The sequence below is a fragment of the Ambystoma mexicanum genome, chromosome 4p, assembly GCF_040938575.1.
Source record: "Ambystoma mexicanum isolate Mex_15411 chromosome 4p, UKY_AmexF1_1, whole genome shotgun sequence".
NCBI classification, from domain to species: Eukaryota; Metazoa; Chordata; class Amphibia; order Caudata; family Ambystomatidae; genus Ambystoma; species Ambystoma mexicanum.
Genome location: NC_090927.1, coordinates 1,199,970,205 through 1,199,986,409, shown reverse-complemented (window position 1 = coordinate 1,199,986,409; position 16,205 = coordinate 1,199,970,205). Strand labels below are relative to the sequence as shown.

The 16,205-nt window shown below is 45.6% G+C and overlaps 1 protein-coding gene across 1 annotated transcript in view; it reads left to right on the top strand.

Annotated features, from left to right (window-relative positions):
• The window catches only part of LOC138453728 (two pore calcium channel protein 1-like), a 1,160,417-nt gene that overhangs the window by 911,513 nt on the left and 232,699 nt on the right, over positions 1-16,205 (top strand). The window contains exon 15 of the mRNA XM_069606850.1: positions 14,054-14,273. Coding sequence (XP_069462951.1) covers positions 14,054-14,273 — 220 coding nt within the window. The remainder of the gene's footprint in view (positions 1-14,053; positions 14,274-16,205) is intronic.

The window sequence follows — 16,205 nt, the reverse complement described above, 5'->3', positions numbered from 1 at the left end:
TCGGCTCACATGGGGAAAACCTCACTTCCAGCTATGCATTCTCTGAAATGTTTGAGAACACAGGACCCTCTCCGAACTTGCTGGTGAAATCTGCTGTGTCCATGTTCCGGCATCCATTCTGTGTTCTCACTTCCTCGTGAATTGCCAGCCTTGTGCTGCTTCTCTACTACTACTACTACTACTACTAGTACTACTACTACTACTACTACTACTACTACTACTGCTAGCCTTCCAACTCCTGCTCCAGCCCCTTCCTCCTCTTCTTTCCTGCTGCAGCCATTTATGCCCACAGGTTTCACAATTGGCTTCAGGTGTAAGTCATCCGCCTCAATTGCATGACTTCAGAAATGGCTATTAGGCTTAATTGCCTGACTGCTACATCTACATGCCTTTTCCTCATCTCAGTCCCACTATAACTCTGGAAGATGTGGTTTGCCTCGTCAAAGTTATGTTTTTCTACTTCTTGAGAACTTTTAAGGGCAGATTCAGTTCCCTTAGTAATTTTAACAGAGGGGCTGTGGGTGTTAACTTGTTTAGAGGACGATGGTTTAGAGAACACTTTTCCACAATCCTTTGTAGTGTCCCCTTGGAATTGAGGAGGGTATTTAATTTTAGATGCCAAAAAGAGTCTTTCTTTTGGTACAGTATACTTAATTGTTACAACCTTCTTGTTCACAACCTTCTGTTTAATAGGAGTTTTAGAGACATTAAAATGACAATGAGCCATAACCTTTTTTGACACAGTATTAAGTGTCTCCCGATCAAATCCCCGAAATCTCCTCACTTCACTGGGCCCTGTCTCCACCCAGGTGATCCTCCCGCAGTACACCTCCCTCAGGGTTGGGATCAGGAAGCGTCTACCTTCCCCTGGTCACCTGGGAGGAGACTTTAGGCAGGGTTTCATTGAGGGATCCACAGGATTCATCACAAACCTTACGACATATACAATGCAGCAACATCTACGGTGACTAAAATATTGCTGTCTTGCCATGTTAGGTTAGCTAGTTTCTGTAGAATATGCTTTGTATCTCTTGTGTAAGATTCCAGTTTCAACACTTCAGGTAAAATATAGTCATCTATACATTTAATTTTTTTTTCAGTGATCCATCCTTGACCGCCAACAATTAGTCATACTGGAGGTAACTTGTTTGTTTTATATATGTTTGGTAGAAAATAAGTTGTGGGTATAGTTCGACTTTTATTAGTTTGAAATAGTCTCTTTATCTGTAAGCATGTCTGCTTTGTACCACTTAGTAATGAGGCCATTAGCTTTGGTAATGATTTGAGATTAACAAAACTCCTTTTTTGTTCTTATATCTTTGTTGGTTCCACCCCCTTCCCACTACTATGACTCTATCTGCAATACATGATTATGGTTTATGCTATATGTGTTTGCATTCATTTGTACAACAATCAATTTAATCATGTGGTACAGCCTTGAGAAATCCCTTAATGGGTGAAACGCGTGTTGGCGCGACACATGCAAAAATAAAAAACAGTGTTGAACCAAAGGAAATGTTAAATTTCAATAACAAGAGGTATTTTGCATATAGATACATTTGTGGTGAGGAGAGCATGTGACTTGGCCCAGACAGTTAAGCATTTCAGTGCGATACCTATAGGATTGCAAAGATATTCAAGTCACAGACATGCAGGACTCCAATCACCAAACAACTAGATTATAAAGTGACAAAGAAACATACCTTAAAAAACCATGCCCCCCCTTTTGGATTACAAGCATATATCTGACCTGGCCACCATTTTGGATTTTAGAATTGTGCCTTTAACTCTCCTAATGGCTGCTGTAAGGAAGGCATGGTAACAAACCGTGAAGACAGACACAAGTCATCACAGTTCAAGGGTGTTTATTGAACTTCAAATGGGTTGGTTGAATCCCTATCTAAACCTAAATCTAAGGATGGAAGAAAGCTACGACTATCAAATAATAATAACGTAGTCCTAGTGAAGTCTCTGCCAAATAAAAGGGCCTATTTTAATAAACCGATTGCCATTCCTTACTTCGAATGGATTGTGTCCTCCAACGTATTCCACATCTTTGACATGTAGTATCTGCAGATGTGTACTTTGGAAACATTTTTGGCAGAGGGTGTCCTGCGTTGATGGCGTCGGATCGATGTCCCTCGAAGGCCTACGTTGAGGGTGACGACACCGGATGTTCTAGATAGGACTCACTGCGCCCGTAGCCTCAGTTCCGTTTTTTCTGCAAACGTGTTTGCTTCGGAGACTCAGCGCACCTCGTGTATTCCTTGTGAATATGTCTTCTTCTTCAACCCCTCAAACTCCGTGGTCTGGCTTCCAGACTTGCCGGGACTGCAAGTTGAAAATGTCGATTACCGACCCGCATCACATTTGTTTGTGGTGCTTGGGTGAGAGTCACAACACCGACGACTGTTCCAAATGCCAGTCTCTAACTGCTAAGGCCTTGCAGGAGCGTAAGGGAAAGCTTCAGGTAGGTTGGGGTTCTAAACCCAGTAAGTCCCGTAAATCCAAGTCCAAGGGCATGTCCACCGATGATTCAAGGGGTGACTCTCCGCGTCGGAAGAAGTCCCGGGGGTCTCGGTCCCGTAGTGGTTCCCACCATTCGTCCTCCTCGTCTCGGCATTCTCGGAAGCGCTGTCACCGATCGCCTTCCCCGTCCTCCTCGGAGGATGGAGCAGCGAGGAAAGTGGCTTGTCCAACTAAGTCCTCGACTCCGCAGGAATGGGCTTCCTTCAGGGAGCAGATGTTAGCGATTTTTCAATCGCAAGGCAGAGTTCCGTCCGCGCCTTCTAATGAAGCCAGCATGGAACGCTCTCGATCCATGGCCCATACGCCTTCGGTCTTGGGTCCTCGGTGCGATCCTCATCGGGGACCTTTGAGGTCCTGTTCGGACAAGGCTCAGGATGGTCGCAAGGGACGTGCTTCCAGGTCTCGGTCCTCGTCCCCAGCGAGACCGCTGAAAGCTGCTAAGGGCTCGAAGTCGACATAGACTCTGTCTGCGCCGTGTCCTTCGGATACGGATGTTGAAGCTTCGCCTTCGTATCAGCCCTCAGTGCCATCTGCGCCCTTGTTGATGCTGAAGCAGTCGACGCTGGCGACACTTCGGGGCCTTTTGACCGAAATCTAACGTTGGAGATCGCTGGTACTGTGGATCCTCCGAGGAAGGCTACTTCCAAGTCTGTGAGGCCTGTTATGGATCTAGACCCTCGGCTGTTCCGAGACAGTACTTTTACCTCCCTTTGGATGACATCTATGAGGAGGAGGAGGAGGAGGAGGAGGGGTCAGATTTAGATCTTGACCAGGTTGAGCCTGATGTGGCTCCTGTCTTTTCCAGAGATAGCCAATTGGAAGACTTGACAATTTCTTCATGACGCTACTGGCCTGGACACTTCGCCTGAGGTAGAATTTAGCAGGCCTGAGCCTGGAGCTCATGCTGAGTCGTCAAACAGGAGACTTATTGCTAGAGTTAATGAATACCTTGGTTGATCCAGTCCTCCTGAAGCTTTTATTCAGGATGATTTAACGGACATTTTGGATCAAGGTCCGTCCTCTGACCCGGTACTGACATTTAATTTAACCTTGCAGAAAAGGGTGGTGGCTTCTTAGTAGGCCATGGAATCTTTTCCGGCAGTTAACACATCGTTAACTAAACAATACCGCCCTTCTGGTAGCAACCCCAGCTACCTTTCATCTCACCCCACTCCCGAGAGTTTGGTGGTTCAGGCGGCTGCAGCCACCTCGAGGCAGGTGGCGTACCCTACCATCCCTCTTGATAGGGACAACAAACGCTTTGACGGTTGGGCACGCAAGGTGTTTTCTGCGGGGAGTATGGCACTGAAATCAGCCAACTCCACTTGTGCCTTGGCAAGATTTTCACACGCTCTGTGGAACTGTTTCTCTTGCGGCTGAGCATATTCTCGAGGGGGAAGAAAGGGATGGGTTCCTTGCTCTCGTGCAAGATGGCAAGGATGCCATGTGTGAATCCCTTCAGTCGGGTTTGGACACGGCCGATAGTGTTAGCCGGTCCATGGCTGCGAGCACCGTTATAAGCAGATTTGTGTGGTTGCGGAAGTCGGGTTTTGCTCTGGATGGGCAAGCCCATCTTTTAAACATGCCCATTGATGGCGCCCATTTGTTTGGCAACAAGGCTAACAAGAGCCTTGAGAGGTTGCAGACCTGAAAAGCTGCAGCAAAGTCTTTAAGCGCAGCTGTGCGTCAACCTCCGCCTTTTCGTCCTAGGGACAGTAGTGGAGGGAAGGCTCTTTTCATTACTACTCCTCCTTTATTTTACATTTATATTTTTTATTTTACATTTATAAAGCGCTCACACAGCCCGAAGGCATCGAGGCGCTGTTACAGGAATTGTTTGTTTTTCTTAGTTTTTTGTCTTAGTTACGTATTTATAACGCGCTTAAACGCCCAGAGGTTTCTAAGCGCGGACCCGGGGATCGAACCTGTTGTTGCTTCGTGTCGTCTTGCTTCCAAGACGCGCACGCTGCCGCTGAGCTATCCTCCTTTGGTAGGACGAGAGGAGCTGCCAGTCAAAGGGGTCAGCGAAAAAGTACTCCAAAGCTGCTCAGGCAGCTGCCTCTTTGCCTTCAGGCGCTGCCGCAGCCGCTCCAAAACAGTCATGAGGCCATGTCCCATGGTTCGCCGGTTGGGGGCAGACTGTCTCAGCATCTCGAAGAATGGCGAGCCATTACTTCGGATGCGTTGGTTCTGGATACAATAGCCCAGGGCTACTACCATCCCTATCTAAAGCGGCCTCATGACAATCCACCAGGGAATCTCTGTTTGAAGCTTCCTGATCCGCTCCATGTGCAGGAAATCTTGACCCTGCTAGAGAAAGGCGCTATAGAACTGGTGCCTGTAGCGGAGAGGAACAAGGGATGGTATTCCCCATATTTTTTGATCCCAAAGAAAGACAGGGGATTGAGACCCATCTTGGACTTGCGTTGGTTGAACAAACTTCTCAGGAAGGACAAGTTCAAGATGGTCACTCTCAAGTCCTCCAGGCTCTTCAACTTCAGGATTGGTTGGTGTCTCTGGACCTACAAGATGCTTACTTTCATGTGCTGATTCATCTCAAACACAGAAAGTACCTGAGGTTTGCAGCTGGCGACTCACACTTTCAGTTTCGGGTCCTGCCATTCAGATTGACTTCTGCCCGAGGGTCTTCAGCAAGCTAATGGTGGTGGTGATGGCAGCTTACCTCAGGCGAGGGGGGATTCACGTCTACCCCTAGCTAGACTACTGGCGCATTCATGTTCACCCGAGCAAGCATTGGATCACCTCTGTCTCACCTGTCGCTCCCTCCACAGGCTGGGCTTCTCCCACAAGTTCAAGAAGTCGCATCTGACACCTTCCCAACAGCTCCAGTACATCAGGGCTGTGTTACACACGTCCTTGGGGAAGTGCTTGCCTCCCAAGGTACGGGCTCATAACATTGTGCAGATGGTGGACAAGTTTCAACATGCCCAGAGTCTCCCGGCTGTTGAATTCTTAAGGTTGCTAGGCCTCATGGCATCCTGCATTTTTCTGGTGCCAGAGGCCAGTTGTTAGGCAAAAACCTGTGCAGTTCCCTCTGGGACCACTGCAAAAGATTTAGGACTACAGGTGTTTGGCAGTAAACCCACTTGGTAGCAGTCTGCACCACACAGATTCACTTGGTAGCTGTGGCTGAGCAGTCAGACTTCCCTCAAGAAGAGTTAGGCAGTATACAGAGTATTCACAATAGGTCAAGAGAACACAATAGAACAAGAAAACACTGACCAGGGCTTGGTGTAAAAGAGATATAAATATTTATTTAAAACCACATCTAGAAAAACACACAGGCACTAATAGTAAGCAATTCAAAAACATGGTCACTAAAAGATATACACTCCCTTAAAAGAATATTAGACAAGTCTTAAGTAAAGCCCCACTTATTTTCAGATAGCGGTGAGCGCTTAACGTAGATGGCACTCCAATAATTCGTTTTAAAAAGGGAGAGAAAAGTAGAGAATAAATTGAAACAGATCCCAACACTTTTTCACGAACACAACAAGAGAGGAAGGCAAAATAACACCGTGAATTTAGAGTCAGTAGGCGGATCCGCTTTGAGAGGATCAAAAACTAAATGTGTCCAAGGTCACACGGTTGCAGTACACAAAAGTCTTGTAACGGTTCAAAAAGGAGTTGGACCAAAGAAAGGGACCAGTTAGAGGGGCAAGGCGGCCAGCCCATTCCAGAAGGTTAAGGGGTTATCATTACCTTGTAGCAAACTTTAGAAAGGGAGGCCTGGCGGACACAGTACCTTAAAGTGGTGAGAACACTCCAGCGGGGGCAGTTGTTCCTGGTAGCGGATGCAAGTCGGTGCTTCGTCCAGGGGAAGAGAGGATCTCGTCGGGGAGGAAGACAGGAGTCTGTTGCACTGCCAGGGAAGAAACCAGCCGCAGAGTTTCTCAGGTACAAGGAGCGGTCCGTTGATTCGCGGTTCAGTGGTAAGTGGCTATCCGGCTGCCGGGGTGCTTGGCACAGGCAGTTCGACCACAAACTGGTCTGGGGTGCGAAGAAAAGAAGGTAAACTGGTTGTGCCCACCAGTCAGGGGAAGAAGCCTCTCCAGCCGGGAGATCTTCTCTGTCGTCGGGAAGTGGTGAGTCAGTTCCGCAGGGCTCCACCGGTGGTATCATCGTGGTAGGTCGGCTCAGATTCTCCCTCGTCGGATTCTCAGGTCCTGTGGCGACTTCTGAAGTTCCAGTCCCCAAAGCCCTGCTTTTATGCAGCATACCCCCATTCACTCAGCCTAGCTGTCAATCAAACATGCTAAGTGGTGAGCCGACTTGGGCCAATCACACAAGAGTGCAACCTGAGTTACCAAGGTAACTCGGTCCAGGGTGCCTAAACCCCCTCCGACACCCTCTGTGGTACCCAGACAGAGTGGCACCACTTTTGGAGGCTTCTGTGGAGAAGCCCGCCAAAAAGTGGAACAAAGGGCTCGACTTGGGTTGGAGTCACAGAAGAGAACACAAACGCCATTTTAGAATCGAGTCCTGGCAAAAAAAACCAACCGGCGAATTGATATTAATTAAATAAACCGGCGGTATGTTCGAGGCTATGAGAATTAAATAATTAAAGTTGGTAGCCTCGAACAATGGGAAAATCCCATAGGGAAATATTCGCGGTCGAATATAAAAAGTAGTATTCACTGCCACCAGCCAAAACTCGATCAGGGGGGACGGAGACGTGCCCCCTCAACTAACAGACCCCGGGGCAATCAAATTCCCCGACCAGTACGTCCACAATAGGATGGTTTGTACTGGTTTCTGTTAATAATTTGGGACTAGTAAAGCCAATGGTGACTTTACATGCCATGGGAGACGGTAGTCAGTCCCAAGGTATGGAGTCTATGGTGGGATGCCACTATGACACCCCTGTGTTACTGCAGGGAGGGTGCTGTGTAACACACATAGTAAAAACACATGAGACACTATTGAGTAAAGTACCCCATAGCCCAGAAAACACATTAACAGTCAAAGGAACACCATAAATCATGTCCAAGAGTGGGAGAAAGAGTCTCACTCTTGGCAGGAGAAAAAAAAAAACTCCAGAAATCCAGCAAAGCTGCTGGGGGACTCACTACGTTAGGAAATTCAGCCTAAAGAGAGAATTCTCCCTAACACCAGGTTGAGGATGAGATCCCTGCAATGGGTCCTCAAGATGCAGTGGTCTCAGTTCTCAGGCAAGATGTCGAATCCCGTTTAGATTCCAATCTCGGTCTCTCAGGATCTTCTCTGGTGGGCCAAAAAAGGGAACCTGATGAAGGGGGAGCAGTATTGACAGCCATGGCCGGAGGTGACTGTTGTGACCGATGCTTCACTCACAGGATGGGGCGCTCATGCGGATGACTGGACCGCCAGCGGTCGTTGGTCTCCGTCGGAGTCCAAACTCCACATCAACCTGTTACAGCTGAGGGCCATCAGGCCAGCCCTGAAGACTTTTCTGCCGTCTGTGTGGGGGAAGAGTGTCCTGATCATGACGGACAACACAGTGGCCATGCATTATCTCAACATAAAAAGGGGGGGTAGGGTCACTCCCGTTGTGCAAAGAGGCAATGCAGCTCTGGTTCTGGGCAATCCAGCAAGGTATTTCGATCTCGGCAGTTTATCTGGCTGGAGACAAAAATACGGTGGCGGACGCTCTGAGCAGGCAGAACATGATCTCTCACTAGTAGGAGTTGGCTCAGGAAGTCCTTCTGGAGATCTTCGCCCTTTGGGGAACCCCACAAGTGGATTTCTTTGCCACCAGTGCCAACCAGAAGTGCGAGAGATTCTGCTCAAGGGAATTTCCTCCAAGAGGCGCCTTAGGAGACGCATTCGTAGTGGAGTGATCATTCCCACTGCTGTACGCGTTTCCTCCAGTCCCCGTCATTCCTCAAGTGTTAAGGAGGTTACGGAGGTCTGGATCCCACATGATCCTCATTGCTCCGGATTGGGCCAGGAGAGCGTGGTACCCGGATCTTCTACAAATGTCCATCTGCCCTCCACGCTGTCTTCACTACCGAGAGTATCTGCTCTCCTGAGAGGGGGGGGTCAGGTTCTCCATCCAGAGGTCAGGAATCTCAACCTTCACGCTTGGTATCGGAAAGGTTGAGGTATAAGAATTGGGACCTCCCGGATGATGTGATGGAGGTGTTGCTTTTGGCCAGAAGGCCAGCAACAAGATCCCTGTACCGTTGGTGTAAGTTTTGCGACTGTTGCAGAGGACAAAATGCTGATCCTTTTCGGTGTTCCATTCCTATGGTTTTGTCTTTCTTACTTTCTTTGGCCCACAGGGGCCTTATAGTGGGTACCATTAAAGGTTACCTGGTGGCGCGATCTATCTTCAAGGGCTCGTCTGAAGAATGTTCTTACTTCAAAGGAATTTTAATTTCTCAATTTCTTAAAGGACTGACTAATGTGTTTCTGCCATCCCCTTTCCAAGTGCCGGTTTGGGATTTGAATTTGGCTTTGAAGTTTCTCATGGGTGCTCCGTTTGAACCTTTGCACTCTTGTCCTTTGAGATTATTGTTCTTCAAGACAGTGTTCTTGGTTGCGGTTACTTCCACTCGCAGAGTGAGTGAATTGCAGGCACTTTCATCTAAGCCGCCCTTTACTGTGTTCCACAAGGACAGGGTTGTACTGAGGGTACGTCCTTCCTTTCTACCTAAGGTAGTGTTTAAATTTCATTTGAGCCAGAAAGTGGTTCTTCCTTCTTTCTATCTTCCTCCTCATCCTAGTAAGGAAGAGGAGCGGCTCCGTATATTGGACCCTAGAAGAGCTCTGAGCTTTTATGTTTCGAGGATCTCCAGGGTCAGAGTGGACGATCAACTCTTTGTGGAATATGCTGGTCACCGATTGGGCCAGGCTGTGACAAAACAGACTTTGTCCAGGTGGATTATCCACACCATTACTGAATGTTACTTTTTGGCGGACAAGGACCCTCCGGAAGGGTTGAAAGCTCATTCCACTAGGGGCGTGGTTACTTCCACAGCCCTACAGCGGGGAGTTCCTATAAGGAACATTTGTGATGCAGCCACATGGGCTTCTATCCACACCTTTATTTAACATTACTCCCTGATACGCTCCATGGTCAAGATATGGCCTTTGGAAAGGCGGTTCTTTATTCTGCCATCTGATTGGGTACTCTAAATTATTTTCCCTACTTCATTTTCTGGTACTGCTTTGGGAGTCTGTCAAAGATGTGGACTACGTTGGAGCACACAGTCCATTCAAAGAACAAGTTACTTACCAACTGGTAACTTTCTTTCGATTGGATGTTCCTCCAACGTATTCCACATCGCCCTTCCAGCCTGCCCCTATGGAGAATTTCCTATGCGATTGCAGCTTACGTTTCCGCTAGGCTATGTGCAGTCAAGCAGGAATTGGATATGTGCATGTCACACGTTATGGAGGAAAAAACATAAACTGAGGCTACGGTTGCCGTGCATCCTATTTATAACATCCGGTGACATCGCCCTCGACGGAGGCCTTCGAGGGACATCGACCCGACGCCATTGACGTAGGACGCCCTCTACCAAAAAAGTTTCCGAAGTACACAGCTGTGGACATTACATGTCAAAGATGTGGTATACATTGGAGGAACATCCAATCGAAAGAACGTTACCAGTTGGTAAGTAACTTGTTCTTCTAAATACAAAAGGGTGTGGGACAATGGTGTATGCAAAAAGAAAAGTGTTCAAGAAATAATATGTCAGGACGTTTGAGAAGTTGGCTTCCTTCCCCATGTTTTCAGCACGGGGCAAGGCGGCACATTCAGGTTTCGCACACACTCTGGCTTCTCTGCCACGTAGATACAGCTCAAAGCACAGACATCGGAGCCTTCTGCCAAAGCCTCTTTTCCAATAATAGTCACTTACTGCAGAGGGTCTGTCGTAAAAAACGAAGTCTCAAAGTTCCATTCCTATCAAGATTTTCACATGCACAAGTTCTCGCTTTCAATGTTCAACATGGGTCTCCCTCTTTAGGCTGAGATCCCCTTTTTATCACATTGTTCACATGTGGTCTCCCTCATTCAGGCTCAGCCAATGAATCTCCCTCATTAGGGCTTGGATGCTCTTGATATGGATCTCCCTCGTTTGGGATTGGATCCCCTTGATATGGATCTCCCTCGTTCGGGCTCGGATCCTACACTCTTGATATCTAAAGACTTCTGAATGTGCAATGGGTTTTGCTTGAACCGTCGCATGACCCTTTCGATTAACTTCACACAATTATTCTCATCAATCTTTCACTTTCGTTTCTCTTGGCGGGATACCTTACAGAGACCTTTGATTGAGCACATTCACAGTGCCGGACCACTCTGTCAACAGATCTTTCCTTCTCAAGTTCAAACATTAATCAGCAGTTTAGCTTTACTTGCGTCTTTCATCATACATGTTTAACAATGTTTGTTCCAGCGCTCCTTATACAATGTTGCTGTTTGCAACCTTGACTTCAACATAGACTGGTCTTGCATCAATCTCCCCAACTCACCCGCTGTGTTGATCTTTCTGGCACTTCTTCGTTCTTGGAGCTAAGGACGATAACACAGCGGCTGCTGCTCCTCCCCGCCTTGGTCAGTTACGCGGCAGGGCTTTCGTGTATCTCCGACACACAATCCAGGAGTCTTCAGTATGGTTTCCTGGCCTTACGCTTTCTGCCTCAAAAGTTTCTTGAAAGTAACAGCGTCTTGCTGAAAAGGTCAAGGGTAATTCCCTTCTTACGAACCCTTCTTGGTTTGCCGTCTGTCTCCCCTCGTTTAGCTGCCGACTTGAAACTGCTGTAGCTTTGAGTGCTTTGCCTCGCTCGGCGTGTGCTTTCGTGCTCTGCCTTTTATCTGTGTGGGGATGTCTAATGGAAGTTAGGTGTGAGTGATTGTCAGTAATTGGCTGACCTCTCCTGACCACAGTATCGGGACATGTCAGATACACTGCTCGGGTGTGAGGAGTCTGTTTTCTCCCAGAGCGGGTTGTCCGTGTGAAAGTGTTTGTGAAGAGAAGGGGGGGGGGGTAAAGTTCCCAGCTATCCTACCTGGTAGGCTGGGTTAAAGGAGTTGCAGGGGGAGGGATACCGCGTCTTGCCATCCGGTGTCCCACTCTGACACCCCGAATAGCCATCACCCAGGTGATCCTCCCGAATTGGTCAACCCCCAGGAACTGGATCCAGAAGCGATGGCTGTGTCCTGGCCACCTGGATGACAGATCCCCCAGGGACTAGCTGGTGAGACACCTTCTGGTTTCTCACAATGCCTATGGCGAAGCTCCGAGCTTCTACTTTCCCATTAAGTGAATTCAATACGGATAACAGACAGGGTAAGCTTTCTAAACTTTTTCGATGTACAGAATAGACAGTTGTGGGGGGAAATTATAGCATGTTCTCATCAGGGTTTCTCTCCTAGGAAACAATGCTGTTGAAACTAGGTTTTCCCGATCTGACAGCAGCGGAACTGAAATATTGTTTCCATGAGACTGCCTGATTTTATCGACTGTCCCATTTAAGTGGTTAAATAACTTCCCTGAAATTGCGAAAAAAAGGTTTGTTATGTCATCATAAACGCTAGCAGCGTCAGGTGAGGGGAAATATTTACCCTTGAAGGGAAAAGCACTTTTCGCTTCACAGGAGCTGAAGGTCTGTTTGGGTAGGGTTGTGTTTTATAACCCTGCAGTTTGGGCAAATGTAGGGTTTTTAGCTGCCCTATTGGACTGATGTATCTGGAGTGTCTAGACCCCCAAGGACTGGCCTGCTTTTCAACATCACTGTCCTCTGCCATCTAAAAGAAAGCAGGGCAAAGTGACCAGTTGATCCTCTCTCTACCACTCCCGGGTCCAATGTGTCCATTGGTTCAGAGTGGTACATGACCCCCTGAGTCGCCCACTTGGTAGTTTCCAGAGATAGGTAGCGGACTTTGTCACAGCTCCATTCCCTGTGCTTGCTAACAATAAGCCCCCCAGCTACTATCAATTACACAGTTAGAAGGCTAGGGGGTAGACCCACTTGAGTATTTAAAGAAGCAGAGGACAAAGAGAATTGTGTGTGTCAGGCGTTTGGGGAAAGAGGAGTGAGAGAATGCATGGGAGAGTAGCCAGGAGGAGAGAAGCAGTAAGGAGTTGAGTTTAAAAAAGAGGAGAAGTAAAGAGGAGCGGAGGAGGTGGTTAAAACAACATGAGGGGCAGAGAAAAAAGGTGAAAGTGATGCAGAAGAAAATGAAGGAGGAGGTGGAAAGAAGTAGAGAGGAGGAGAAATAAGTGGAGGAACAACCATGAGTGGAGTAAAATGTTTAGGGAGCGGCGAACCATCAACGATGAACAGAGGTTAGAAAGACAGATGGTGGAGGGCAGAAGAAAAATAAACCGATGAGAAGAGTAGACCTGACAAGAAAGAAAGGAGAAGTTGGAGAGAGAGAGAGAGTTGGCTAGGAGTCCATAAGGAGTTTCCTGCCTTTATGAAGAAGGATAAGCCAAGAAGGTCTCTGCTGCCCTATATGTTAAGGCCAACAATCCCATTCAAAACACGATCCTGCAAAGGATCTGACGGTATTGGACATCTGGCCCATGTACACTAGAAGCAAGCCAGTGAGGGGCAAGCCAGTGAGGGACATCCTGACCGAACGACATTTCAGCCAAGAAAGAAGTTCTGGCCACTTAAATCCTATGGAACTCCATGGAATGGGAATTAGCCTCCCTTTCAGCCGCCTGTAATATCCTGGTCATTCCGGGATATCAGGCAGCAGAAACGGTAGGGACAGTTTGCCGATATCCCACCGGAATTACCGGCAGGATACCGGCAAATTTGTAATAGGGCCAATAGAATTCACAGGATATGTAATTAATTAAGCTTTTCTTGAAAGAGAAGCAATAATTGTAATATGGTAATTTGAATCTAATGTTAGCCTTATGAAATCATGTTTTTTGCATTGTTATAAAATTGTATAAGTGTAGCACTAATTTGTAATCTGTGCAAGGTTTGGTTTAAAACATAACGTTTTAATACATTGAAAAGTAGAATATTGTGGATAAATGTGTTAAACTATGGATAAAGCCAATTAAGACTATCAGGTAAGTGAATGCTTTGTGATCCTGCTCCATATTTAATTTGGTGTTTTAACAGTGTGGAAATGCACATCATTGTTAAGTTGTTTTTATGCTAAGGGAGGAGATCTTTCTATCTCACGTTTTGAAGTAGAACGTGAATGCTCTGATGGCATTTCATCCGTAAAGCCAATGTGTTTCATTTTATTTTGTGTGCAAATATGAATTTGTTACCATTTGGCCATGTTGGTGTCCATGTGTATATATATATGTATATATATATATGTGTATATATATATATATATATATATATATATATATATATATATATATATATATATATATATATATATACACAATGTGCATGCTCGCAGGGCCTCCCCTCTGCCCTTCTACATACACACACACACACATGCTCACCCCACCCCTCAATGGATGTATTCAGGTTAGTCTTGCCATTACCTGCCACTTCAGACCACTCGTATTTACATGTAGTTCTTTTGCAGGCAATATATTATGTGTTCGCCATAATTGGGATGGAAGCTTTCAAAGGTAAAGTCAGATTCTTCGATGAGAATTCCACAGACCCTCGTGCCGAGTATTGTGGTAATCTCGCTTTAAGAGACTCTGTGTTCGCCAAAAGCAAGTACTGCAGGAATAACTTCAATGACGTGGGATCTGCTTTCATCGTTCTGTTGGAGCTAACTGTTGTCAACCAGTGGCATGATATCCTTTTTTTAACTGTATTTAGTAGTTTGCAATCTAAAATATGGAGACCCTTTCTTTGATGTTGACAGTAACAACTTTAGGGTTGATGTATGTGATCACACCAAAGTTTTAGAAAGTAGCTTTTTTGCACAATCCACTTGGGGCATAGTAAATGATTACTAGCTACATATTACAGAGCATTGCTTGATAACATAAAAAAGTTTAGATATGCCTCTTAAATATATTATGTGGATCTTTAAAGAACGAGAGCAATAATTCTTGGAATCAATTGGTTCTGTGTTTTATGTACTTTATACTGTTGTTGGGGCACTAATCTGTAAATAATGGATTTTAGAAAAGTGAGCATGGTAGGATACCTGGATTGAAGAGATCAAAAATGTGATAGTGTTGGATACAGGTTCCCCAGTATTGGTAAATGTGGTTCTAAAAGCGCTTGCCTGTTTTCTCACCAATTAACTTTTTACTAATAAATAATTTATTAAAAGCTGCTTGTGGACCACATCAAGGTGACATTGTGAACAATTGTTATACAAATGATGCAAGATAGAAAGTTCCAATTGTGATTTTAACCCTAATTGGAATGGATTAGGTGAGAGTCCTTCAGCATACCCGGTAAGCAGGTATAACCACGAAGACACACACACACAATTCCACAGTATCGATTTTATAATCGCACTCTTAACTCACCTTATGTATGCCAAGCCATGATGCTGCTTTTGCCAAAGCCAGATATTTACCTAGTGATGGTCTCAAAAAGGTCACTTTTCTCTCCTATGTCTGGTGTAGTTTTAAATAATGTCTGAAGCCCCTATGCAGGTTGAATGGTTGAGGGAACTTGTATTTGCAAATGTCAGGGAGGAGACCTATATTTCTCTAATGTCCCTGACCCATTGACCTAAGGATATATGAGGAGAATGTCACATCAATATGGACAGTATTAAAAATACTGATTCTACTGCTACGCAATAAAACTATTGTGATAGTCTGCATATTACATCATTTTGTTTGTCAGTAAGCATAGAGTGCTGCTTAGTATACACTCACCTCAATGCGTTTGTCTGATTGTAAGCTGCCTTAATAGAAGTGATCCAATGTCATGCAACGTGCCAATGCTTAAATAAAGCTTAAGAAAAAAAGAATGCCTGAAGCCATAAGGAACATTTAACCGCCCCAAGCCTAGGGCTTGATGGTTTGGTTGCAAAGACTTGCAATCAAATCTCATATTTTTCTGCACAAAAATCCCTTTTAGTAGTATATTTATGTATTCTTACTATCCACCTATCCAATCTTTTAACGGACACATGCGTATCACAATATCCTTGACAAAAAATACTTGGAATATGAATCATGCTTCCCACTCCCCACTCCCTTTGGCAGTTTTCTTTTAGTGCTAGTTCTCTTTATTTTATTATTATTTTTTTTTTATTGACATTAGTTTTGTAAAAAAAAAAAAACTTTTTTGTCATTCCTTCCAATGTTTACATAATGCAATCCTTACAATTGAAGTAACAGGTTCAAAGTAAGATGATAAAAGTAAGATGATAAAAACGAGCAGAGGGGTGTAGACAAATAAACACACGGGAATATACTAATTCCAACTCTTAATGACTTATAACGCGTCAAGGTTAGGAAGAATCAAATCCATAAAATTAATGGTGGCACAGGTTAGTTGGGTGTTTGTGCCTGAAATTAAGTAACTCCACCAGTCCTGCATATTTCCGTTCTTGGGTGCAAAACGAAATGCAAGGAGCGTTGGGCAGCGATTGCTGGGCACCCCATTATCAAATGTTTGTTCGTTTCCACATCTTTCGTACAGAACCGGCAGATATTACTCGGTGTAGACAAATCTTTCCTTTGCATCAGCACCTCGCGAGTTTTATAGAGATTTAGACATAGTCTTAGAAATTGATTTCTGTGGTGTCTAGAGGG